Consider the following 26,959-nt stretch of genomic DNA (forward strand, 5'->3'; position numbering starts at 1 on the left):
TTTCGACTGAGGTCATTGACTGACTTTGCAAGTTGGGTGTGAGGCGGGACAGGTGCCCCGGTACAGGTACCCTGGGACCCTACATCATATCAGGCTCTCCTCCTCCCTCCTCAGACTGATATCCTGTGATATTACATTACTTTTCAAAATGTAATGAAACTCACTCAATAACAATGTATGAAGCCCATTTCTGGTGTCCCCGCCGTGATATTGCTGGAATATTGCTAAAAGCGGCATAAGACTAAACTCACTCACTCACTCACTCACTCACTCACTCACTCACTCACTCACACACTCACTCACTCACTCACTCACTCACAGCTCACTCAATAATAAGTCAGACATGCATGTGTAGGTTTATTTGCTAATGACAAGATTTTATTAAGTGTTACCACTGCAGCAAATGTTTCAGAGTAGAATCTTATCCCAGTTGCAAGCCAGTACTCAAACGCACTCACTGCTAGATTCTACAACATGACTACAACACAAAGGTTGTCCTCCTTGCTATCTTGTCATTGTTATAAAAACTACATATGAAATTATCTTTTATACAGGTGGACATCTTTTTGTAAATAATGTGAAAACAAAAAATTGATGAAATAGATTGTGTGTATAGATAATTATATATACAGGCTAGATACTGAAGCCTACAATTTAGATTTCAGTCACAACCATAAATTGTCTTCTTTAGCATTGTTATGATAAATCAAAGCAGATGTGTTTTTTGTAGGGAGGTATATGTATTTGATTTGGCATATAATGACACATTGTAAACACTTGTGTTTTCTGTAGGATCATGAAAACAGTGGGGGGCTTGGGAGGGGGTCATATGGTAGGGATGAGGGGACTACAGGGTCGAGGATGAGGCCACCTTTCCTTCCACCTGATTACCTTCCTTTGATCCTTGCAAGATCTCGTTAAGGTGGCCCCAGGTGAGGTGAGCGGCAACAATAGAATTCAGTCACGGCTAGGATTCCCCGGGCTGGTCATATAAAGTGGGACTGTTCTCTGGGACAATAAACAAAGACAGGACAGACACTACCGGGATTGTCTGCCGGGATTGTGTGCCGGGGAAGGAGGTTAACTCTCAGCGTTCTCACGTACCATATGGTGCAACTGATTATGTAGTTATTATGGTGTTTTGACTGAGACAGGGTTAATGTTTTGTGAATGAACCTGAATTACGAGGTGGGTGCATGTAAAACATGGCCTGAGCTTGTGTTATAACAAATGTTATACCACACTCTGGGTTTACACAATCAGTAAATCTCTAAACACCTGGTACCTATTTCCTTCTAATTATTCTCGCATCATGTTTTTTACTTCAAGCGTAAAGAAATAATAAGACTATTTAATACAAACTGAATACAAAATGTTTGTGCAAGGACTCATCAGTCTGTAAAACTGTAGTAGCTTTAGACAGTCTGTAAAACTATGGTAGCTTTAGACAGTCTGTAAAACTGTAGTAGCTTTAGACAGTCTGTAAAACTATGGTAGCTTTAGACAGTCTGTAAAACTGTAGTAGCTTTAGACAGTCTGTAAAACTGTAGTAGCTTTAGACAGTCAGTAAAACTGTAGTAGCTTTAGACAGTCAGTAAAACTGTAGTAGCTTTAGACAGTCTGTAAAACTGTAGTAGCTTTAGACAGTAAAACTGTAGTAGCTTTAGACAGTCTGTAAAACTGTAGTAGCTTTAGACAGTCAGTAAAACTGTAGTAGCTTTAGACAGTCTGTAAAACTGTAGTAGCTTTAGACAGTCTGTAAAACTGTAGTAGCTTTAGACAGTAAAACTGTAGTAGCTTTAGACAGTCTGTAAAACTGTAGTAGCTTTAGACAGTCTGTAAAACTGTAGTAGCTTTAGACAGTCATGTAAAAAACTGTAGTAGCTTTAGACAGTCTGTAAAACTGACAGTAAAAGCTTTAGACAGTCTGTAAAACTGTAGTAGCTTTAGACAGTCTGTAAAACTGTAGTAGCTTTAGACAGTCTGTAAAACTGTAGTAGCTTTAGACAGTCTGTAAAACTGTAGTAGCTTTAGACAGTCTGTAAAACTAGTAGCTTTAGACAGTCTGTAAAACTGTAGTAGCTTTAGACAGTAAAACTGTAGTAGCTTTAGACAGTCTGTAAAACTGTAGTAGCTTTAGACAGTCTGTAAAACTGTAGTAGCTTTAGACAGTCTGTAAAACTGTAGTAGCTTTAGACAGTCTGTAAAACTGTAGTAGCTTTAGACAGTCAGTAAAACTGTAGTAGCTTTAGACAGTCTGTAAAACTGTAAAACTGTAAAACTGTAGTAGTAGCTTTAGACAGTCTGTAAAACTGTAGTAGCTTTAGACAGTCTGTAAAACTGTAGTAGCTTTAGACAGTCTGTAAAACTGTAGTAGCTTTAGACAGTCTGTAAAACTGTAGTAGCTTTAGACAGTCAGTAAAACTGTAGTAGCTTTAGACAGTCTGTAAAACTGTAGTAGCTTTAGACAGTCTTAAAACTGTAGTAGCTTTAGACAGTCTGTAAAACTGTAGTAGCTTTAGACAGTCTGTAAAACTGTAGTAGCTTTAGACAGTCTGTAAAACTGTAGTAGCTTTAGACAGTCTGTAAAACTGTAGTAGCTTTAGTCAGTAAAACTGTAGTAGCTTTAGACAGTCTGTAAAACTGTAGTAGCTGTAAAACTGTAGTAGCTTTAGACAGTCTGTAAAACTGTAGTAGCTTTAGACAGTCTGTAAAACTGTAGTAGCTTTAGTAGCTTTTAGACAGTCTGTAAAGCTTTAGACACAGTCTGTAAAACTGTAGTAGCTTTAGACAGTCTGTAAAACTGTAGTAGCTTTAGACAGTCTGTAAAACTGTAGTAGCTTTAGACAGTCAGTAAAACTGTGGTACTTTTAGACATTCTGTAAAACTGTTGTAAAACTGAACAAAAAGAAGAAGAAATATTCATTGTTTGTAATCACTGTGTTTGAGGGGGTTGTAGATGTGAGATTTCACCATAACTCTCAAATCTGGACACAGATAATGACACTCCAAGCATCTTTAGGACTCTAGGCTGGGAAGCTATAACCCTCGTATCACACTGCCAAAGCCATTGTTTTATATTTGTTTGGTCGTACATTTCTTTTTGTCAGCATCAGAGGAAGGAATATATTGTAATTTTAAAAAGCTAACAATATGCCACATTGATTAGGTCTGATACCAATATTTAGGTCTGATGTTGAAGTCCAAAGTTATGTGGAGTTTTTAAACACTGAGAAATCTCAAAATAATTCTGCATGTATGGAGTATCAGCTGGAAGAATATTGTGTGAATTTAGAGTGTTATTGTTGTTCCCATTTTGAAGAAAATAGGGTTGGTGGATCCTTGATCAAACATGTATAATATTATTGGCCTAGTCTAGTGTAACGTACCAGTAGGCACAGGTCGGTTAACATCCATGTGTTTCAGCCTGCCAAATAATCTGCAGAAATGTTCAGATGCTGTGTTTGATGGGAAAAGTTGGGGTATTTTTTCATCTTTTCATTGTTTTTTTTGTGTGTGTGTGAAAAGTTTGTATAAGGAAATCACCCATGACTTTTTCATATCATTTAGCCACTTGCTGACAGTCAGTTGTACGTTACTGTTCAATGTAGATCCACTCGGTTCTCATTGTCTAAAACTCATTAAATGGTTAACAGCTGTTGAGTATTTTGTTCAGTAATTGTTGAATTACTTGTCAAATTAATTACTTGCCCTGACTTGGTTGACTTGGTTGACGCATGTCATCGTATCCAAATTGCGTAGATCGATGCTTATGTTGTTGGTCACTGGATTATCTGGTTCAGACTCAGTTGTTTACAGACCGCCGCCATATAGCTGGAATATTGCTGAGTGCGGCGTTAAACAACAACCAACCAACCAGTTAGTTGTATTGACTCATTCTAAATATTAAGTATTGTTTACTACATTTCTAACCATCATTGTATGTATTGGTCATTATGTTTATTGTAGTCGTCTCTTATTTATTTCTTATTGTTTACAAATAGTAACTCCTTGACTTACCTATTAGGATTGTATGGTACAGCTTTTGACAAGTCCATATTAAGCCCTAATTAAAGTTTTCAGTGGTCTATGAGACTGCCTGACAAAGATACCCTGAAAGTAAAGAAAAGAAATATTGACTTTAACAGAAACAAATTTGTCTGACTGTTGTACAATTAGATGAAATGAAAAAATTGGGAGAATTTGTAAAAACTGTTGGTAAGAAATGGTGAATAATGCATATTGATATTTCACCAGACAAAACAGTCAATTATCTTTCGTTATGTTAACATTTGTTTTTCATTCATTAGTAATAGTACTTTTAGGGAAAGTGAAAATTTATACATGTATATTGTTTTTTAACCGCATACATTGAGATTAAGGCCAGCAGCTTGTATTTTAACTAAAAGAAAATATGTCTTAATTATAAGTAGTTTCTGGGTAGCAGTGTATTGTTGACGCCATGCCCTACTCAGGGTGCTGGTTACGGAGGAACAGTGTACAGGGGGGTGTATAGAAGAGCTCTGTAAAGTAGTCAGCAAGGACATTTCCACAAGGTAATTCTTCTGTATTGGAACAACAGCCCTACTATTATGTGGATAAATATTTTCAATCACTACCATAAGTTGATAGGAATATATTACCTATGACAGGTAAATGTTTTGACTGCTGTGGCCAGGTGGGGAAGCAACTTGACGAATGGGTTTCTGATGTTTGTTTTGTGTCATGATAGGACCGTTTTGAATAAAACAACAGTGTTTTGCCTTTTTTACTAAACTGCCTGTAGTAATTTGGGGAATAAGTTTATGACTTCTCCGACAGGTAGAAAGATTCATTGTTTCATGTAGAGATGAGGATCTAGTTGTAGCTGCAGTGGGTAAGGTCCTCAACCACTCATGTGTTCATCTATTTTGGCCATCACACAGAAATCGGCTTGTTTGTGTCATGTGAGTGTTTGTGTGTTTGCATGAGGTGTCTACAGACAAACGAGTAAAGACGTTGATTGTTAGCTGGAAATAATGCTGACTGTTTATATTTAGATTTTGCACCTTCGAGGTTTTGGCGATAGTCCATTGTGGCTTTTTCAGGAAGATATCGTGTGTTGTAACAAAACTGTAACCTTTCCAGTCAAGTCACAGACCTGGTGCTGACTGAGCCTTTATGGGATTGAGTACGGCTCATGATGGTTAAAGGCTGATTCTACCTTGACTTTGGAAAATACTCGTTTCTGATCAGTCAATAAGGGACCGTTCATAATTTATGGCAAGCGAGGTGATGATGATTTTTATGCAGAAGCATGTACAATGTGAATGACCGCCCCCCAAGATTTACATACAAAGTAAGTGGCCCCCCTTGCATATCATGTACAAAATCAATGACCTGCCCCCTCACATAAGTTTTAAGCATAATTTTTACAATATTTTTATGTACAAAATTTCTGATCCTCCCTCCAGTACATGTGTACAAAGTTGCTGACCACCCCCATCTCCCCAGAACAAAATGGGTGACCCCCTAAAATCATCATCACCCCCACCCCAGCCATAAATTATGAACGGTCCCTAAGTGGGATCAAATCGTATTAACCACCTGAGACAGCTGATTTAAGAGCCACATCACTGCAACAGTTAAATTTATAGAATTTACACATTTTTACATGATTATTTGTAGAACTCTGAAGGTAGCTGTCCTTACATCTATCAAAGCAAGTGTGGCTATACATTTGGTGCAAAAAAACATGATAGAAATTGGCCAGGTGTTTGTATTTCAAGTTTTAGGGAAATCAGACAGTTTTGTCTCAGATTGTCATATCATACTTTCGGCATCACATTGTGCAGTGTTTCCTAAACTGATTTAAACCGCTTCACTCAGTATCCTTGCTGACCCCAAAGGGCCCATTTTCAATTTTGTCATGGTAGAATGGAGATAAACATACTGCGCTTTTAATGTCTAGCAAGCTAGGTTACCTATAGATTTAACCATGTTAATGTTGGAACCTCAAGCTCGTAACCTAGCTGTACATTGAAACTCAGTTTGCTCACCTCTTTATCATACTGTTTTATCTATCTTTCTACTTTGTGGTGTAGATGTAGTGGCAAAGACAAGGAATTACTTTGTTGTGTTTTTTCGTTGTTGTTTAACACCGCACTGAGCAATATTTCACCTATATGATGGTGGACCAGACAAGCTGGTGATTAATATGATGAACTGTCATCCATTTTGGGTTTGAGGACATGGATTCAAACAACCTGACAACCTCATCAAAGAAGTCATTAAATGAAGGCACACAATAGTTGTATCTACAACATGCTACAGTAACGACCATTCTTAGTTGCCATGGTATTGGAAAGAGCTTTTGTGAACATAAAGATGTTTTTTCCTCACCTTTTTCTCAAGTTATATTTTTGAAATATGTTCCTTGCTGATGAAAGTATTTGATAGCTTCGTGTTGCCATGAAGTTTGTGTTCATCATCTGTTGTTGACTTGTTCAAACCTGATGTTTTTTGTGGCTCATCTTGGCCAACTTTAGATTACATGAGGATAATGCTATGTTTGTCTAAATATTCAGGTCAACAGCGGTGTCCAACCCTCCGATATAAGAACAAATATTTAATTCTCCTGGATACATTTTTGTCATGGTTCCAAAACGAATATTTTTCAAGTGTAAGTGTACACTTTACAGTGTAACACAGCTACTGGACTTTACCATATTGTTAACCACACTTGGACTTTACAGTGTATCATTCATTGTTTATAATGCCAACCACTGATTTACCTTCTTGGACTTTACATTGTTCATATTGTTAACCACTGATTTACCTTCTTGGACTTTACATTGTTCAGATTGTTAACCACTGATTTACCTTCTCAGGCTGCACATTGTGTGTATTGTCAACCACTGATTTACCTTCTTGGACTTTACATTGTGTATATTGTTAACCACTGATTTACCTTCTTGGACTTTACATTGTGTATATTGTCAACCACTGATTTACCTTCTTGGACTTTACATTGTTCATATTGACAACCACTGATTTACCTTCTTGGACTTTACATTGTTCATATTGACAACCACTGATTTACCTTCTTGGACTTTACATTGTTCATATTGACAACCACTGATTAATTGGTCTTTATTATTGACAACCACTGATTTACCTTCTTGGACTTTACATTGTTCATATTGTCAACCACTGATTTACCTTCTTGGACTTTACATTGTGTATATTGTCAACCACTGATTTACCTTCTTGGACTTTACATTGTTCATATTGTCAACCACTGATTCACCTGTCATATTGTGATGACACCAGGTGTTCTTGGACTTTACATTGTGTAAGAGTGTAGCATACCCTGATTTACCTTCCCATTGTTCTTAATTGACAACCCACAGTGGTGGACTTTAAGTGTGCCATACAGTCCCTCCCTCCTATGATAGGTAACCCTGTATATTGAATGACTGACTTTACATTGTGACCAGATTTACCTTTCTTGGTCTTTACATTGTGTATATCCAGGCTGCTTAATGAACATGATCAATCATGACCAATGGTATATATAATGAAATAATACATCTAACAGTGATGACACCAGGTGTTCGCGAAAGAGTGTAGCAACCCTGCCCTTCTTCTTGTCAAAGGTAATGAATACTGCATGTGACAGACTGGGACACATCTAACTGATGTTGAGAAGTCTTCTTGCCAAATATTAATAGACGGGTAATGTTCTCCTGTATGTTGTGGCATTCAAGTGTGCTCTGGTAGCTGAGCTTATCATTTAGCAGCAGCTGTGTTCACCTTGACCTTCACTTCCTTCTGCTTGACCTTGAGGGTCATGCGCGGCCTGGGATTGCAGCATGCCTTATAAATTCGTGTATTGCCATCCTTGTGATGAAGCAGCAATGGAGAGTATTATACCTGGCTACTGTGTTGCCAGGCGTTTACTGTAGGTACCAGCATAGTTGGGGGGACATCACTCAGAATCACACCATGTACACCATAACTATCTGTGAGGATAACATAACTGTTTGTGTGAGTGAGTGAGTGGGTTTAACTCCAGTTTTTATAATCTTGTCATGTCAGCTTATTGTGGGCAGAAAGCCTGTAGTGCTGGCAGTATCAGATGTTTACCGCTGGGTAACACCCACAAGCATGGGTATGGTACCAACAAACCAAGAACTATAATCAGAGCAAGCTCGGATTCAAGTCCACCATCGTAGGTTTCAGGCATGCCAAAGGGTTGCAGTTCTGCACAACAAAAGCAAATATTTTGTGGTCATCAAAGGGAGATAGTGAGAGAAAAATCACTCAGCCTTTTGAAGGAAAACATCGTGAATGAATGATTTTCAGAGTAGGCTTTAGGTTAAAAGATACTAATAACCACCACAATTTTTCTTCCTGAAACTCAAATAAATTCATTAACATTACTATATTTGCTGTTCTGATAGGACTTCATTAAAGACACAGCAAGGTTGAAAGTCAAACAATTTGGTCATTATAATTAAGTCCGAGGTCACATAGAATGGATTGGGAATTGTTGTCAGTTACTTGAGAAAATATGGTTGCAAAGTGGATGATTTGACTCTAGATGATACCTTCCTAAACAGAATGTATTATAATATATGTAAATATTAGGATCATTTACGTAGATGTAAGTATTATCTATGTAGAATAATGTATAATCTGTGTTAAAGCAAAGTATCTTCCATGTAGGTGAAAGTATCGTCTACTTAGATATAAGTATTATCTACATAGGTGATAAAAACATTTTGACTGTGGCACTGGTACCATTCCATAATTCATGTTGAACAGAATCATGGGCAGTTCGGAAATTTCTTTGAATCAATAGCTACTGCTAAGGTTAAGAAACCCCGACTTAAATACTGATTCTGAAAACATCCTGATTATGTAGATATGGGAGACAGCAATCAGTGGAAGTTTATCAGTCAATGATAGTCAAATTTGTTTACTGTGATCCAGTTGACATTGTCTTACCTACCATTCTCCATGATTTACATGACAGACTCCTGTACTAGGAGAATGAAGATAATTTCAAATTTATTTATGATGTTTAATGTACATTGTGATCTTTACTCACTTAGGAGATAACACTTTTATAAATAGATGATTTCAGAAAACAATCGTTGCTAGTGGAGTGGAACAGATTGAGATAAATATTCCATTTCCTCCAATCCTGGAAGGGGCACCTGCACACCTAATGGAGGAGATAGGTTATCAAGCTCTGTAAATCAAAAACATTACTTTACAATTCAACTTAATTGATAAAATGAACCATTATCTATTAATGTTTCCTGCTTTCCTGATGTGGAAAATGAAAAAACGTAAGGAGACATTTTCAACAGTGGTATTATCTCCTCTGGGAGTATGTTCTTACAGAGATACACTAAACATCAAGCTGGATCATTGGTCGTAGAGAAATAGGCTCACATCAAGTATCTAGAAAACTTCAGCTTTTCCACAACAAACAAGAAAACAATGTCCATATTGGTATTTTTTTCATAATTTGCAATGTTATGGTTTCAGTGTTTACATTACTGTAGGGAGCGTAACACACATGGCATTGGCAGTATTAAGAATAATTACAAAATAACATTGAATGTAGTTGGAATATTTTTGTCAATAATAGTAATATATTTAACTGGTGATAAGTCATTTTATTTTGCATGAGAATACATTCACAATGGGAATGCTAAAGCCCTACATTTTTATTATCCTGGTTTGGGGATCAGTGTATATTCAAATTATTTTCTCAATCCCCTGGAGTGTATGTCAGCCAAGGAGCTGTGTTTGGCACTAGAAGGTCTACAGTCACATTACCATCACAGCCTACCCATTCACTGGTGGAGGAAGGGGGCTTATAGTTTCTACAATGTGACTTGCTTCAGAGACACCACCTCTAACCTGTGTATCAGTGTGGGTCAGGGGAGTAGTCCTACAAACTCTCCGGAATAATGCAGCTGAACATAGATGCTTAGACTTGCACAAATCTCTAAAGTAATAATTAATAGTTTAAATGATAATTTCTGAAAAATATAAATATTCCGTCCTTACTGTCTGCTTATCTAAACTTGCCTCTTAAAGGATAGAATTACTATGCATCCATTGGTTGAGCATTCAGTACAGCCTTGGAACAAGGCTAATACATGTTCCACAGTATCTGTAGGACTTGATCACAGAATACAAACCAGCAAGATCGCTGAGGGCTGAAAACAAGCTTCTGTTGAAAGTTCCATCTGTGAAATATGGCCAACACTCTTTTGCTTACAATGCATCAACAAAGTGGAACAATCTTCCCTTATATCTTAGACAGTGTCCAACATTTAATTTCTTCAAATCTCATGACCTATCTGTTTCAAACTGCCTTACAAGACTGCCTTTCTATGTCAATTACTTTGTGCACTTGTGCACTGGATGACTGTACTTTATAAAGTGACTGATACATGTATTATTATTACCATCTATCCATGGGCTCTCTGTTATGAGTGTTGCTTAACTTGGCATGATTTGTACAGAGGACCACATGCCACCACAGGACAGTTATGGAGCATGGTGTTTATTGATGATATGGTGATGTTATTGGCATCATGCAGTACACAGTTTCAGATAACAGTTACATCTAATGGCATGTATAAAATAAAATTTTGAAACTGAATTAAATTAAATTAAATTAAAGCAGTTAGAATCAGTAAAAACCAACAGCCAATCATGTCCCAGTAAAAGCTGTAAATGAAATTAGTTAGGTAAACAGGTAAAAATGTGTTGTTGATACCAGTTTCTGTTTTGTTTTGTGTTTTGGAATACAAAGTGTAGTCCTGGGAATTCATAGTCTTGGTACGTGCTGACTTCCTGAAGAAATGTTGTGACTTCAACAATTTGCATCCAGGTATAAATATTTCTCTCTGTTCTCTGGCACTGATGCATGAGTTACATAAGGCATGGAGGGACGTTTCCATTGAGGAGTTCAGTTCCCACCTGTTGTAGTGAGTTGACTTAGTTCAGGGGTCCCTGGAGTGATGGCAGTGTCGGTGGTTTGGTGAAACTATGCACAATACATTCCTACTGCTCTGCACTTGTCTGTATTTCTGAGTCACACAAAAAACATGTACTTTGCTGTCATCCAGGTCGTATGTTCATTGTGATAGTCACAAGACATGTAAAGAAGCCAGACTGACACACCCAGGAGAGTCAGGAACATGTCCCAGGAGGCCTCCATGCAGTCTGTACATGGATTTCTGGTATCCTGTGTCCCACAGGACAAACACGGGATGACGTCTTGACTTCAGCATAGCCTGCAATGACAGTCATAGAATTATGCATGTTCAGAGGCACCAATGGAGTGCTGTGGAAGTTCTAGGTGGGGGAGGTGAAGGAGTGGCTTTGTTGTTCAAAGTACACCCGATGACCATGGGTTCATACATTGTATATTTAAATTCCAGATTCACCCTGATTATGTTTTTTGGTTTGGCAAGAACATAGCCTTGTTATATGATCTGCAATTATTTTCCACTTTTGGAAACCGAAAATCACTGTATATACAGATCTGGAAGCCACATTTCTGGCAAGTTGAAGCATGTTATATAGTATGTATGGGTTTACTCCCATTAGTTAGACATCCCAATTGTCAGACACTGGACAAGGGATTAATTAGTTCAGTTCAGTTCACGTAAATATCGTCAAGAATGCAAGGTTGTCATGTAACTTTGGTATGGATATGCCAACTGTAGCTTATGAAAACCAAACCAATATATAGATAGCCTACCAACTTCTATTCCATATAAATGCATCAAAATCAGAAAAATACAGTATGAAATAGATAAATGGTTGTCACCTTGGCAGATCAGCTGTCAGTTTCATTGATGTTCGTTAGTATTCCATGTCTCTCAGTCTGCCCGTTGTTTGCCTTTACCAGATTCAGCCATGCATGTCAGATGAATCTGTGCCTTAGGCGCCTGACCCTTTTACCCCACCCCAAATCCCACCCCACCCCCACCCACCACCCCTCTGGGAATAGATCCAGTCATCACACTGTGCCTGACCCTATTCACTGGAATAGATCGAGTCATCACACTGTGCCTGACCCTATTCACTGGAATAGATCAAGTCATCTCACTGTGCCTGACCCTATTCACTGGAATAGATCAAGTCATCACACTGTGCCTGACCCTATTCACTGGAATAGATCAAGTCATCTCACTGTGCCTGACCCTATTCACTGGAATAGATCGAGTCATCACTACTGTGCCTGACCCTATTCACTGGAATAGATCGAGTCATCACACTGTGCCTGACCTTATTCCCTGGAATAGATCAAGTCATCACACTGTGCCTGACCCTATTCACTGGAATAGATCAAGTCATCACACTGTGCCTGACCCTATTCACTGGAATAGATCAAGTCATCACACTGTGCCTGACCCTATTCACTGGAATAGATCAAGTCATCTCACTGTGCCTGACCCTATTCACTGGAATAGATCGAGTCATCACACTGTGCCTGACCCTGTTCACTGGAATAGATCGAGTCATCACACTGTGCCTGACCTTATTCCCTGGAATAGATCAAGTCATCACACTGTGCCTGACCCTATTCACTGGAATAGATCAAGTCGTCACACTGTGCCTGACCCTATTCACTGGAATAGATCGAGTCATCTCACTGTGCCTGACCCTATTCACTGGAATAGATCAAGTCATCTCACTGTGCCTGACCCTATTCACTGGAATAGATCGAGTCATCACACTGTGCCTGACCCTGTTCACTGGAATAGATCGAGTGATCACACTGTGCCTGACCTTATTCCCTGGAATAGATCAAGTCATCACACTGTGCCTGACCCTATTCACTGGAATAGATCAAGTCATCACACTGTGCCTGACCCTATTCACTGGAATAGATCAAGTCATCACACTGTGCCTGACCCTATTCACTGGAATAGATCAAGTCATCTCACTGTGCCTGACCCTATTCACTGGAATAGATCGAGTCATCACACTGTGCCTGACCCTGTTCACTGGAATAGATCAAGTCATCTCACTGTGCCTGACCCTATTCACTGGAATAGATCAAGTCATCACACTGTGCCTGACCCTGTTCACTGGAATAGATCGAGTCATCACACTGTGCCTGACCTTATTCCCTGGAATAGATCAAGTCATCACACTGTGCCTGACCCTATTCACTGGAATAGATCAAGTCATCACACTGTGCCTGACCCTATTCACTGGAGTAGATCAAGTCATCACACTGTGCCTGACCCTATTCACTGGAATAGATTGAGTCATCACACTGTGGTTTGGCTGGTTGCATGTCATCACATCTGGATGGTTTGATGTGTTGGTCATAATATCAACCACTGGTTGGCTGATGCGGATGTACTGTGCTTCATAGTACCCTCCCAGCATTGGACATTGCTCACAATGCTAGTCACTGGTGTGTGTGGTTTAAGACTTGCCTATACACAAGCTACCATTATACAGCATAAATATGTGCTGTTTCAAAACAAACAAACTAGCCATTTAATGTATAATAGTTCGTGATTCACTGATTGACTTCTGCACTGTTACGTGATTAAGGAATCAGTATATGCCCTATTTATTACCAAGTACATGTACCTACTTACTGAAAGTCATGTTTCTCAAAGACAGAAAATCCATTCTCCCACCAACTTCATCTGACACTTGACAGATGCAGCAAACCATGGTTGCTTGCCATGTGCTGGAAATTCCGGCATGTCCCTCGAGATCAACCCTCACTTTATGTTGATGTATAAAACATGTGTCATTTGCATCATGCTTTGTACTTGGGCAAGCAGTTACCTTACTGCAGTGTCCGACAAGACAACTGCTGGGCATTATTGACCCGTATCTCATACCCTGACAGCCTCTGCTGCAGGTTTAAACACTGTGTTAATCAGTCTGCTGTATATGTTTATGTCTCCAAGGTAAACAGTGTGTAATAGCGTGTTACTGTTGACATGTTGTCATACTTTGTCATACATATCTGTTTGTGGTCTTATTTCAAAGTACAAGTTAATCTTGAGATGGTTCCAGTGATCTGCTAATCAGACTCAAGTTAGAGAGGTTGGTTTTACCAGGTTCCAACAGCATTCTGGGGCGGTGGGGTAGCCTAATGGTTAAAGCGTTGGCTCGTCACGCCGAAGACCCGGGTTCAAATCCCCACATGGGCACAATGTGTGAAGCCCATTTCTGGTGTCCCCCGCCGTGATGTTGCTGGAATATTGCTAAAAGTGGCGTAAAACCAAACTCAGTCAGTCAGTCCAACAGCATTCTTGCCATATTACAGTCAGGGATACCATGAATGGGCTACAAGTATTTGGTTATGTCTGGAATCATCCCAAGTGAAGAGACAACACTTTAACCACTTAACTACCCATCAGCTCCTACAATAACATGAAGTACATTGTAAGAGTTTATCATTCGTTTTTAAGCAGATATGCTGGAGTACATATTACTTTTTTAGCAAGGCTAAACCATCTTTAAGAAATCATGTTTTTTGTTGTTGTTTTTTTAACACTTATCCCAGCAATATTCCAGCTGTATGACTGAAGGTGTAAAATGTTGAAAGTAGATATAACCCATGGGTTTCTGTCTGGGTCAATTACCTAGTTAAGACACATGACCAGGCAACAACTTTGGTGAGACAATGTGTGACTTCCTGTCTGCCAAAGGGGAGGTTTTACCATATGACAACAACAATCACCACACCATTGTGCACCTTTAGCAATGTGGCCATGAGTTGAGATTTGTTTGCTTTCTTGAGCAGAGAGGCTTAACAATCGACCTGCTTACGTGAGGAGTGTGCCATGGTGGAAGGCAACACTTAGTCAGCATTTACCTGTTGACCTGAGTAATTATGTCACAGGCATTCTTCCAGGTGATACTTCCCAAAGTTGAGCGTACATGGGGCTCGCTACTAGGCCAGACTAAAGGGGAAGTAAGGGTGTACACTATTAGGCCACACTAGAGATGAAATAAGGGTTACACTATTTGGCCACAATAGAGAGGAAATAAGGGTGTACACTATTATCCCACACTATAGAGGAAATAAGGGTGTACGGTATTAGTCCACACTATAGAGGAAATAAGGGTGTACACTATTAGGCCACACTATAGAGGAAATAAGGGTGTACACTATTATCCCACACTATAGAGGAAATAAGGGTGTACAGTATTAGGCCACACTATAGAGGAAATAAGGGTGTACACTATTAGGCCACACTATAGTGGAAATAAGGGTGTACACTATTATCCCACACTATGGAGGAAATAAGGGTTACAGTATTATCCCACACTATAGAGGACATAAGGGTGTACACTATTATCCCACACTATAGAGGAAATAAGGGTGTACACTATTATCCCACACTATAGAGGAAATAAGGGTGTACACTATTATCCCACACTATAGAGGAAATAAGGGTGTACACTATTATCCCACACTATAGAGGAAATAAGGGTGTACACTATTATCCCACACTATAGAGGAAATAAGGGTGTACACTATTAGGCCACACTATAGTGGAAATAAGGGTGTACAGTATTATCCCACACTATAGAGGAAATAAGGGTGTACACTATTAGGCCACACTATTTAGGAAATAAGGGTTACACTATTATCCCACACTATAGAGGAAATAAGTGTTACACTATTAGGCCACACTATAGAGGAAATAAGGGTGTACACTATTATCCCACACTATAGTGGAAATAAGTGTTACACTATTAGGCCACACTATAGAGGAAATAAGGGTGTACACTATTATCCCACACTATAGAGGAAATAAGGGTGTACACTATTATCCCACACTATAGAGGAAATAAGGGTGTACACTATTATCCCACACTATAGAGAAATAATAAGTGTTATACTATTATCCCACACTATGGAGGAAATAAGGGTTATACTATTATCCCACACTCATGGAGGAAATAGGGTTATACTATTATCCCCACACTATAGAGGAAATAAGTGTTACACTATTAGGCCACACTATAGAGGAAATAAGGGTTACACTATTATCCCTCACTATAGTGGAAATAAGGGTGTACCTATTATCCCACACTATAGAGGAAATAAGGGTTACACACAGGTATTTGTGTACACTACTATACTGTAGTGGAAAATAAGGGTGTACACTATTATCCCACACTATAGTGGAAATAAGGGTGTACAGTATTATCCCACACTATAGAGGAAATAAGGGTGTACACTATTATCCCACACTATGGAGGAAATATGGGTGTACACTATTAGGCCACACTATAGAAGAGTAACTGAGTGAGTTTAGTTTTACGTCGCACTCAGCAATATTCCAGCTATATGGTAGCGGTCTGTAAATAAAAAGATGTTACACCTTGTGCAAGACTTTGCCATGCATGGATATATTGTTATGTTGTATTTCATGGGTGTGTGTGATTCTATGTCATACAAGGCAGTGGAGCATCACTGGTGTATGGTCCAATACCTCTGTACACAAGCATGTGGAATTGCTTTTTCACTCGCTAAGTTGAATGAAAGTTGGTGTATATCTTCTGGTCAGGCCGTGGTATAACATCAAGGTAGCTGTGAAGGTCAAGCCTTCATTAAAACAGGTGTGATCCACATGCTAAGCCGGTTGTATGTAGTGATTATATGACTTGGTTTAGAGTAATTAGTGACAAGTGGTGACAAAGCAGCAGTAACGTGACAAGGAATAAGTAGCATACTTTTTATGTGACATCACTCGCACCCCACGGTTATACAATATTTACTTTAAAAAGCCCTTCGGGAAATGTTTCAGATTCATTCAAATGGTATTTACAGTGGGACATAACTTGCACACTCATCTTACTTAGGTTTGTTCAGTAAAATGGGGCTGGTGTGAGTGCATGTGTGGGTTGGGCAGGGTGGGTAGTGGAAATATTGCTAAAAGTTTCATCAGCTTTACCTGCTGATTAAATGGGTATTAGTTGGCTAGGCTCTGTCACCTGGCTGGTTATATGTCATTCACCCCAACAGCATGGAACGTTTATGCTATCAACCACTTGGCCTTCTGACCCAGAGTTACTTATTTAGTCCAGCGAGATATAGATGTAAAATTACTGACTGATCCGGAAAAAGAAATAGAAGACCTGATTTGGGTTCTGTGTTGTCAGTAATGTCAGATCCATTGTTTTTTAATGCCACTTCTGATAATTTCATGTCACTATTCTTAGCTTGCAAACTCATCTCTCCTGCTCTGTTTCAGGTTCACAATGTGACATTTGCTTTTGAGCTGATGCATGAAGCAGGGCTACCAAAGAACAAGGCAAGACTCCCAAGACCTGAAGGTACTCCTACACTATGATCTGTGTTAGTGACAAGCTCCACTTCCTCATGTATTGCCCTTAAAAAGGCTATATATACCAGGAGTTATTTTTGCAAAAGATTTTCCTCTTTACTATCAAAGAAACGTCAGTAAAACTAAATATTACATGCCTCCCCTGGACCATCTATAACTGATGCTGTCTGTTGAACCATATTATTTGTCCTGCAGCCAGTCCCAATGCTAAACCATATTATTTTTCCAAGCAGCCTAGCACATCCCTGCAAAATTCAATGCTATAAAGAGACTAAACGTTAGTCTATCTGTATAAGGGTAACAACTGATTGTGATCTGGACATGCTGCAGTCTGGGCCATGATGACAGAATACTGAAATGATGAGTTTAGAAAACACTTAGACTGCCATATGGCTTGAAAGATGTAATAAACTTAGAAAATATTCATGTATCAAGACCCGTTTATAGAAGTCAAAATATCCTTCGGAGACCTTGGAAATTGGTGACTTTTATCAACAAGCCTTGATATGTAGATGTAGTGATTCTCAAGTTTTCAAACAAAATCATTTTTCCAACTCTTTCAGTATGGAAACCTTAAAAGCTAGTGTCATGTGTGTGAACAATATGTCTAACCAGCTTCAGTGGCAGAGAGATAGTGGTGACATTTGATTGAGACGTTATGATACCCAGTGAAGTCAGCTAAACATTGTAATGCTATTCCACCCAAGTACCATCTGCAATGGAAGCTGTTTGGGATGGTAAAGATGTTTCGTGTTGACAGACAATAGTTTACATTACAGGATTTTCAGGGGTTCACAGATGAGATGACTCTCAGTTCTAATGTAACCAAAGGCAGTTTGACACCAGATACAAGGCCTGAGTACATTTGGATTAGCAATATGATTTGTTCTATGACTCCCTCCTCATATACAACTGGTTATCTTAAAGTAAATTTTTTACAGTCACTGTCACTTGTTGAAACTTGATGTTTAATATACACACTCGGGGATGATTAAGATAGTTGGGTTTTAAAGGTTACGATTATGAATCAAAACCCAGAGTGACATATTGGTCACATGATACCATAACATGAGACATATGGATATGGCTGCTGTGAACCAGGTCTGTATGATCAATCCTATCAATCGACATTTGGAACATATGCATCCTTCCTGTATAGCCCAACTTTATATGCAGATTGCAGACTGTGAAATATTTCACAAACAGGCTAATAAAAATCACTAGCTTCAAATTTATACCAGGATCTAAACATATTGAAATAAAATTTCTTTCTTTTCACAGAATGTTCATGTTTACATCGTGTTTATGTACACTTCAGTTCACAAATCTTGTCTATGTACATATTTAATTTTCTCATCAAGTTAGTGGTGCAGTCTGTCGCCAACTGCAGCATTGCTGTAGAGAGTGAAAAAAACTGCACCCTCTATATAGGGACAGTGTACAAAATGGGAGGGGGGTTCCAAGGTTCGTTAAGTTTGCTGCTGTGGTAATTAGGGCTCCCATTAACACTCAGGAGCATGAGAATCCTGAATGTCATGGAAATTTTCAAGCACTGGATATTAAAACATATATAGAATATTTATCTAAAGTAAGAACTAAAACAGCTATTTATTTTAAAACTGTAAGAATTTTTATGATAATATAAATTGACTGAAGTATTTCAGTGAAATGAATCGAGGTACAGTAAAATATATTTAATATATCAAAGTTTATTAAACAAGCCTAAAAATGTATTTTCCATACTGTCAATAAAAGTTGTTATATATTTTTCATAGGATGTCAATGCAATTATTGTTTAATATTTTTCACTAAGCTTTGTAATTTTGGCTTCATGCTGATTGGCTGGTTTATTGCAATTGTTCTATTGTTTTCATTGTGTGTGAAGCTGCCCATAGCAACATGTTGTCATAGCAACTCCTTGCCAAAATAATTAAAGATGACATCATCCATCTTTCATGACATCACAGATGGTTTTATGTGATGCTGCTCAAACAATAGAGCATTGGAGTCAGGGACCATATACAGGTATATATATATCAGTATGTGGCCTAGGTCTGAGTTGATGCCTCCGCTTGAGGTCATGAAACCAGTAGCTTCTCACAAAGAGAAATATAATGGTAAGAGTAAATGTTTTAAGGAATAAACTATAGCAAGGATCAGGACTTACAAACTTAATTAATTCAAGCCAGATAATACTTATATCGGGTTGCTAGTATTTTATTCTCTTAAAAAGTCATTTCATACCAATATGCTTTTCACTTTTTTGTATATTTGGGGATATTGTTTGATATTGATACCAAATAATATTGTAGTCAGTGTTACCATGAAGCCAATATTTACACCCCTGATGTTGCAAGATAGGTTAACACAAGTATGTCCCCGCCCTCCCTGATACTGGGAGCTGAATACGATATGTTTTATGAATGTTATAGTAACAAATACAAATATTCATTTATGAATATTTATGTTAAATATCAATTAGTAAAAATAAGAAACGTCGTAATTGCATAGGTTGAAACATATTAATGATAATTTCTGTAAAGCAAAAATGCAATACATCATGTACAATGCCGCCTATAGCCTTATTATAGTGCTGTAAAGGGCCTTGGCAAAATGTCACAAGTTACTCTACTGCATGGCTTGGATATATTCCATTTTGCGTATCTCACGTAAAAAAAACAACAGACTAGTTCCAAGTAAAACACTCTGTTAAAAATATTTGTAAGTATTTGATTCTAGTGACCATGAATAATGTACTGAACTCATGAAGGGATAAGGTTTGATTCACCGAAAATACGCAAATGAATCGTAGCAGTTACTACTGATTATAGTTGCATGCATTTTATGAAACCACTGGATGGTGGACTCATGAAATACTACTGCCCTCAAGACAGGCTAACAGCCAGCTGTACAGAGCTAGAACACTTAATTACAGGCCTGAACTTTAGTGGAATGTACAGTGTTGTGTTTACACATGTTACTGTGATGGGTTAGTGGTGGAACAGGCACCATGCATGACAGTTACTGGGAGAGACATGTGCTGAACAGAAACATGTGTGAGAGTTGGGGACCTACATCAGGCTGGGGACCTGTCCAGAACTGGGGACCTAACTCATATGGAGACCTGGGCCTAGATTTTTGAAGCTCTCTTAGTGCTAAGATAGTCGTAAGTTAATGTTAATGTATGGCACTTACGACTATCATAGCACTAAGAGAATGGACCAAGGGATTAGTGGTACCATTACACAAAAAAAGGAAAAGCCTCAGAAGTTAATAATTATAGAGGCATAACACTTACTGACATTATGAGTAAAGTTTTTACATTCATTTTGAACAAGAGATTAACACTGTTTTGTTCTTTGTATGGACAGCTGCCTGAATCACAAGCAGGGTTTAGAGCTGGTTACAGCACTCTAGACAATATTTTTATTTTACAATGTTTAGTACAAAAGTATCTCACAAAGACCAATGGTTGCTAGTCTGTCGTACAGACCCTGAAGCAAATATATCCAAGAAAGCCCACGCAAGTCTAGAAAATGTGGCAAGTCTAGAATTCCTCAGCTTCAGCTCTGAAAATGAAGAAAGTCTCAGGGCTCCTTTTCATTATATTATATTTTTTTTACTTTGAACTTTTTTCAGTAAAATATGTTCATTTCTGAGACTAGTTGTTAGTCTAAATGGTTGCTTTTACTGCTTGTTTGTTGATTTAAAAAAAGCATTTGATTCTATTAATGAAAATTATTATGGTACTCTGTATTGAAAAGGGGCATTCATGGTAAACTATTTAATGCTTTGTTTGATATCTATGCAAATGTAAAATCTGCTGTTAAAATAACTAATTTGTCAATATCCAATTATTTTGATACATTGAGTGGTGTGAAACAGGGATGTGTACTCAGCCCCTTGCTGTTCTCATTGTTTGTGGTAGAATGTGAAAATATGTTGTATGAATCCAATGTTAGGGGTATTTTTGTAGGCCAAGAATGTATGGATATATTGTTGTTATTTTATGCAGATGACTTGTGTGTGTTTGATGACAGTGTTGTTGGTTTGCAGAGAAAGCTTGATGTACTTAAGCAGTATAGTATTAAATGGGGATTAAATGTTAATCTAGATAAGGCAGAGATATTAGTGTTTAGAAACGGTGGTAAGCTGAGGGGAACAGAAAAATGGATGTTTGGAAGTGATCAGGTTAAGATATCAATGTATTATAAATACCTGGGAATTGTATTTTCTAATAGATTATGTTGGTCAAAAGCAATTAATGTTCTTGTTCAGAAAGCCAATAAGGCTTTATTTTCAGTTAAACACCTACAGTACAAGTTAAAGAATATTTCTCCCACTGTTTTATTTAAGATTTTTGATACACAGATAAAACCAATTTTACTTTATTCCAGTGAGGTATGGGGATTTTCTAAAATTGAATATGTTGAACGTTTTCACATTAAGTTTTGTAAAATTGTTTTAGGTGTTGGGTATTATGTCTCAAATAATGCTGCTTTGGGTGAATGCGGTAGACATGGTCTGTTTATTGATTATCATAAACGATGCATTACATTTTGGTTAAAATTGTTAGCAATGCCAACTGTTAGATATCCAAAACAATGTTATTTATTATGTAAATCATTAGATGAATGTAATCGTATAACTTGGGCATCAAAGGTTAAACACTTACTATTTAGTTATGGCTTTGGTTTAGTGTGGATCACACATGAAGTGGGTGATGAAAACATGTTTCTAAATATTTTTGTACAAAGACTTAAATACTGCAATCAACAAAATTGGTACTCTAAAATTTGTGATTCAAGTAAATTATGTAATTATAAAGAATAAAAATCTCTTTTGTCAGTTGAATATTATTTGTGTGCTTTCCCAGAAAGAGAATACAGAAGACTTTTATGTTTATTACGAATATGTGAGCTCCCTTTAATGGTAATATTGGCAGACGGTGTGGCATTCCCCGCAGTAATAGAATATGTACATTTTGTGTGTTAGGTTGTGTAGAAGATGAATATCACTTCCTTCTAAAATGTCCATTGTATGACTATCTCAGATAAAAATATATACCAAGATATTATTGTAATTCACCCACGATGTTTAAGTTTAAAATTCTTTTAACATGGAATAAGATAAATATTTTGTTAAATGTTGCAAAGTTTATTAAGGAAGCTCTATTTCTCAGAAATTCCCATCTGTCATTATAATGATTATTTTGTATTATGTTGTACATGGGCCGTTGGCCTTTATACCGAATGAAAGAATTGAATTGAAAGAGAGCTTCGAAAATCTAGGCCCTGCCTTGAACTGTGGATCTGGGACCTGCCTTAAACAGGGAAACTACCACTTTGGAACCTAATTTGAGCTAGGGACCTACCTAACCTGGAAGCCTGCCTAAAGCTAGGGGACCTACCTAACCTGGAAGCCTGCCTAAAGCTAGGGGACCTACCTAACCTGGAAGCCTGCCTAAAGCTAGGGGACCTACCTAACCTGGAAGCCTGCCTAAAGCTAGGGGACCTACCTAACCTGGAAGCCTGCCTGGAAAAGCTAGGGGACCTACCTAACCTGGAAGCCTGCCTAAAGCTAGGGGACCTACCTAACCTGGAAGCCTGCCTAAAGCTAGGGGACCTACCTAACCTGGAAGCCTGCCTAAAGCTAGGGGACCTACCTAACCTGGAAGCCTGCCTAAAGCTAGGGGACCTACCTAACCTGGAAGCCTGCCTAAAGCTAGGGGACCTACCTAACCTGGAAGCCTGCCTGCCTAAAGCTAGGGGACCTACCTAACCTGGGGAAGCCTGCCTAAAGCTAGGGGACCTACCTAACCTGGAAGCCTGCCTAAAGCTAGGGGACCTACCTAACCTGGAAGCCTGCCTAAAGCTAGGGGACCTACCTAACCTGGAAGCCTGCCTAAAGCTAGGGGACCTACCTAACCTGGAAGCCTGCCTAAAGCTAGGGGACCTACCTAACCTGGAAGCCTGCCTAAAGCTAGGGGACCTACCTAACCTGGAAGCCTGCCTAAAGCTAGGGGACCTACCTCAAACTGGGGACCTGTCAAGAGCTGACCACCTGGTACTAGTCTGCCATACAGACCCTGAAGCAAATATATCCAAGAAAGCCCACGCATGTCTAGAAAATGTGGCAAGTCTAGATTTCCACAGCTTCAGGATCTCTGAAAATAAAGAAAGTCTCAGGGCTCCTATTCATTATTTTATTAAATTTTACTTTTTTTTTCTCAGTAAAATATGTTAATTTCAGAGACTAGTTGTTAGTCTAACCTGGTACCTACTTTTAACTTGGTAGATAGGAACTACCCGACCTTGGGACCTAGCTCCCCTTGGGACTTACCTTGGACTGGGGAACTACACTTGGGAACAGCTTGAGGACATTCCTCATACTAGGGACCAACCTCACCTGGGAATCTTAACTTGATCTGGGGACCTTGCTTTTAACTGGGAACAACTTTGACCTTGGGGACCCTCCTTACCAAGGGGACTTTCTAAAGGGGGCACCTGCCTCGCAGAAACAAGAACCCATGTCATTGTTTGTGGGTCAGCTATATATTAGTCTGTCTCACAGTCTCTGAACCACATTAGTTTTTCCCCTCCGCACAGCCCTTTCGATTTCTGCAATGCAAAAGCACTAAATGAAGCAAGTCTAGAATTTCCTCAGGATTCTGAATTGCCCAGGTAATGGGGCTCAGAGTTAGTTGTTTTTGTCAAAAATGTCTACGTCAGAGACTGAATGTTGGTTTCAGCTGCATATGAACACTAACATATTACACCAAGAAACATTATAATGAATTTCTCTCTCTGATGAACTATCATATGAACACTAACATATTACACCAAGAAACATTATAATGAATTTCTCTCTCTGATGAACCATCATATGAACACTAACATATTACACCAAGAAACATTATAATGAATTTCTCTCTCTGATGAACCATCATATGAACACTAACATATTACACCAAGAAACATTATAATGAATTTCTCTCTCTGATGAACCATCATATGAACACTAACATATTACACCAAGAAACATTATAATGAATTTCTCTCTCTGATGAACCATCATATGAACACTAACATATTACACCAAGAAACATTATAATGAATTTCTCTCTCTGATGAACCATCATATGAACACTAACATATTACACCAAGAAACATTATAATGAATTTCTCTCTCTGATGAACCATCATATGAACACTAACATATTACACCAAGAAACATTATAATGAATTTCTCTCTCTGATGAACTATCATATGAACACTAACATATTACACCAAGAAACATTATAATGAATTTCTCTCTCTGATGAACTATCATATGAACACTAACATATTACACCAAGAAACATTATAATGAATTTCTCTCTCTGATGAACCATCATATGAACACTAACATATTACACCAAGAAACATTATAATGAATTTCTCTCTCTGATGAACCATCATATGAACACTAACATATTACACCAAGAAACATTATAATGAATTTCTCTCTCTGATGAACCATCATATGAACACTAACATATTACACCAAGAAACATAATGAATTTCTCTCTCTGATGAACCATCATATGAACACTAACATATTACACCAAGAAACATTATAATGAATTTCTCTCTCTGATGAACCATCATATGAACACTAACATATTACACCAAGAAACATTATAATGAATTTCTCTCTCTGATGAACTATCATATGAACACTAACATATTACACCAAGAAACATAATGAATTTCTCTCTCTGATGAACCATCATCTCTCTGATGAACCATCATATGAACACTAACATATTACACCAAGAAACATTATAATGAATTTCTCTCTCTGATGAACCATCATATGAACACTAACATATTACACCAAGAAACATTATAATGAATTTCTCTCTCTGATGAACCATCATATGAACACTAACATATTACACCAAGAAACATTATAATGAATTTCTCTCTCTGATGAACTATCATATGAACACTAACATATTACACCAAGAAACATTATAATGAATTTCTCTCTCTGATGAACCATCATATGAACACTAACATATTACACCAAGAAACATTATAATGAATTTCTCTCTCTGATGAACCATCATATGAACACTAACATATTACACCAAGAAACATTATAATGAATTTCTCTCTCTGATGAACCATCATATGAACACTAACATATTACACCAAGAAACATAATGAATTTCTCTCTCTGATGAACCATCATATGAACACTAACATATTACACCAAGAAACATTATAATGAATTTCTCTCTCTGATGAACCATCATATGAACACTAACATATTACACCAAGAAACATTATAATGAATTTCTCTCTCTGATGAAACATAAATGTTCACTTATCATGAAGCCTCTTTCATAATGCCTACATGTGGAATGATAACTATCTAGACTTGCTATTTGAATCATTTACGCTTATTAGAGGTTGGAATATATAACAAATGCAAGTATGCGACAATGGCATAACACTGCTGAATATTGCAGTTCTGTATGTAGTATATATATTTGATGCAGTCAAAGGGCAGATCTAATGCAATCCCCTTCATTATTACTAAAATTTGCTATAACCAACAGTGTCAATTAAAACTGCTGAGGATTATGTAATTATGTATGGTTCATGCTGCTGTATCCAAGTTGTACTTGCGCTTAACTCTCTGAACATAGGCTTCACCTTCCTTTATCATAATGGTTATCATAATCTAAACAGATGAACTGATTAATTCCATATCTACACCTTGGCATCAATTCTTAATTAGAGATTGTATCAAATTTTCATTTTCTTGTATTTTTTATATTTTGATCATTTTATAGATTTAGCACACAATGCCTGTTAAATTGAATATGAAGACATGTAATTAAGGCATGAAAGTAATGATACTTATTCCCGATCAGACTCCTTCAAGGATTTCATTGTTAAACTCCTTCAAGTTTGTGTGTAAAGTGTCTCATTGAGGGTTGTCGTCACAAAGTGTTTTGTCATCATGTGAAGACTTCTGTCCCCATTGTCAGTGTGTGAGTGTTCCATGGACCTCCCTAAGGGCCATGTTCTCATAACTGTCCCCCCTCGTCCACCCCCCAGGTCACTCCAGCCCTACCCTCCCCCAGGTCCCTGGACTGTGTGTTCAACTTGCAAGATTGGGAAACCTTGCTGCAAAAATAACAACACAGGGGCTTTGATGTTTGGTTTGCAGACAGCCATGGAGTTGTCAAGATTTTCACTGAGAGTTTTTTGACTTGCCAGGAATTTTAACCATGGAGGGAGCCCATACTTGTATTGCGGTCCCAATGGCTGACATGCCACAGGTCTTTGATGTCAGGGAAGAACACTACATGGAACACTATGTTTTATTATCCTCCCATGTGTCAGGCAGACTCAGCCAGACTGCTGACCCCCCTCCCCATCCCTTATCCCCCCAGCATCACTGATACATGCAACAACAGGCTCTACACTCCCCCTTTCCTGTTGCCATGGAAATTTGGCTTTTCTTCCCCCACCCCTTCTTTCCTCCTCTTCATCAGCTGTGTAATGTTAGATCTACAGATGCAGTGCTACCAAGTGTTTGGTTC

At 38.1% G+C, this 26,959-nt stretch overlaps 1 protein-coding gene across 1 annotated transcript in view; it reads left to right on the forward strand.

Annotated features, from left to right (window-relative positions):
• LOC124290585 (beta-parvin-like) overlaps positions 1 to 26,959 on the forward strand; it is a 91,941-nt gene that overhangs the window by 59,609 nt on the left and 5,373 nt on the right. Inside the window, exon 12 of the mRNA XM_046727334.1 lies at positions 17,265 to 17,346. Within this exon, the coding sequence (XP_046583290.1) occupies positions 17,265 to 17,346 (82 nt within the window). The remainder of the gene's footprint in view (positions 1 to 17,264; positions 17,347 to 26,959) is intronic.

Source organism: Haliotis rubra, unplaced genomic scaffold (assembly GCF_003918875.1).
Source record: "Haliotis rubra isolate DU_JTF1 unplaced genomic scaffold, ASM391887v1 Scf47, whole genome shotgun sequence".
In the NCBI taxonomy this organism is placed as follows: Eukaryota; Metazoa; Mollusca; class Gastropoda; order Lepetellida; family Haliotidae; genus Haliotis; species Haliotis rubra.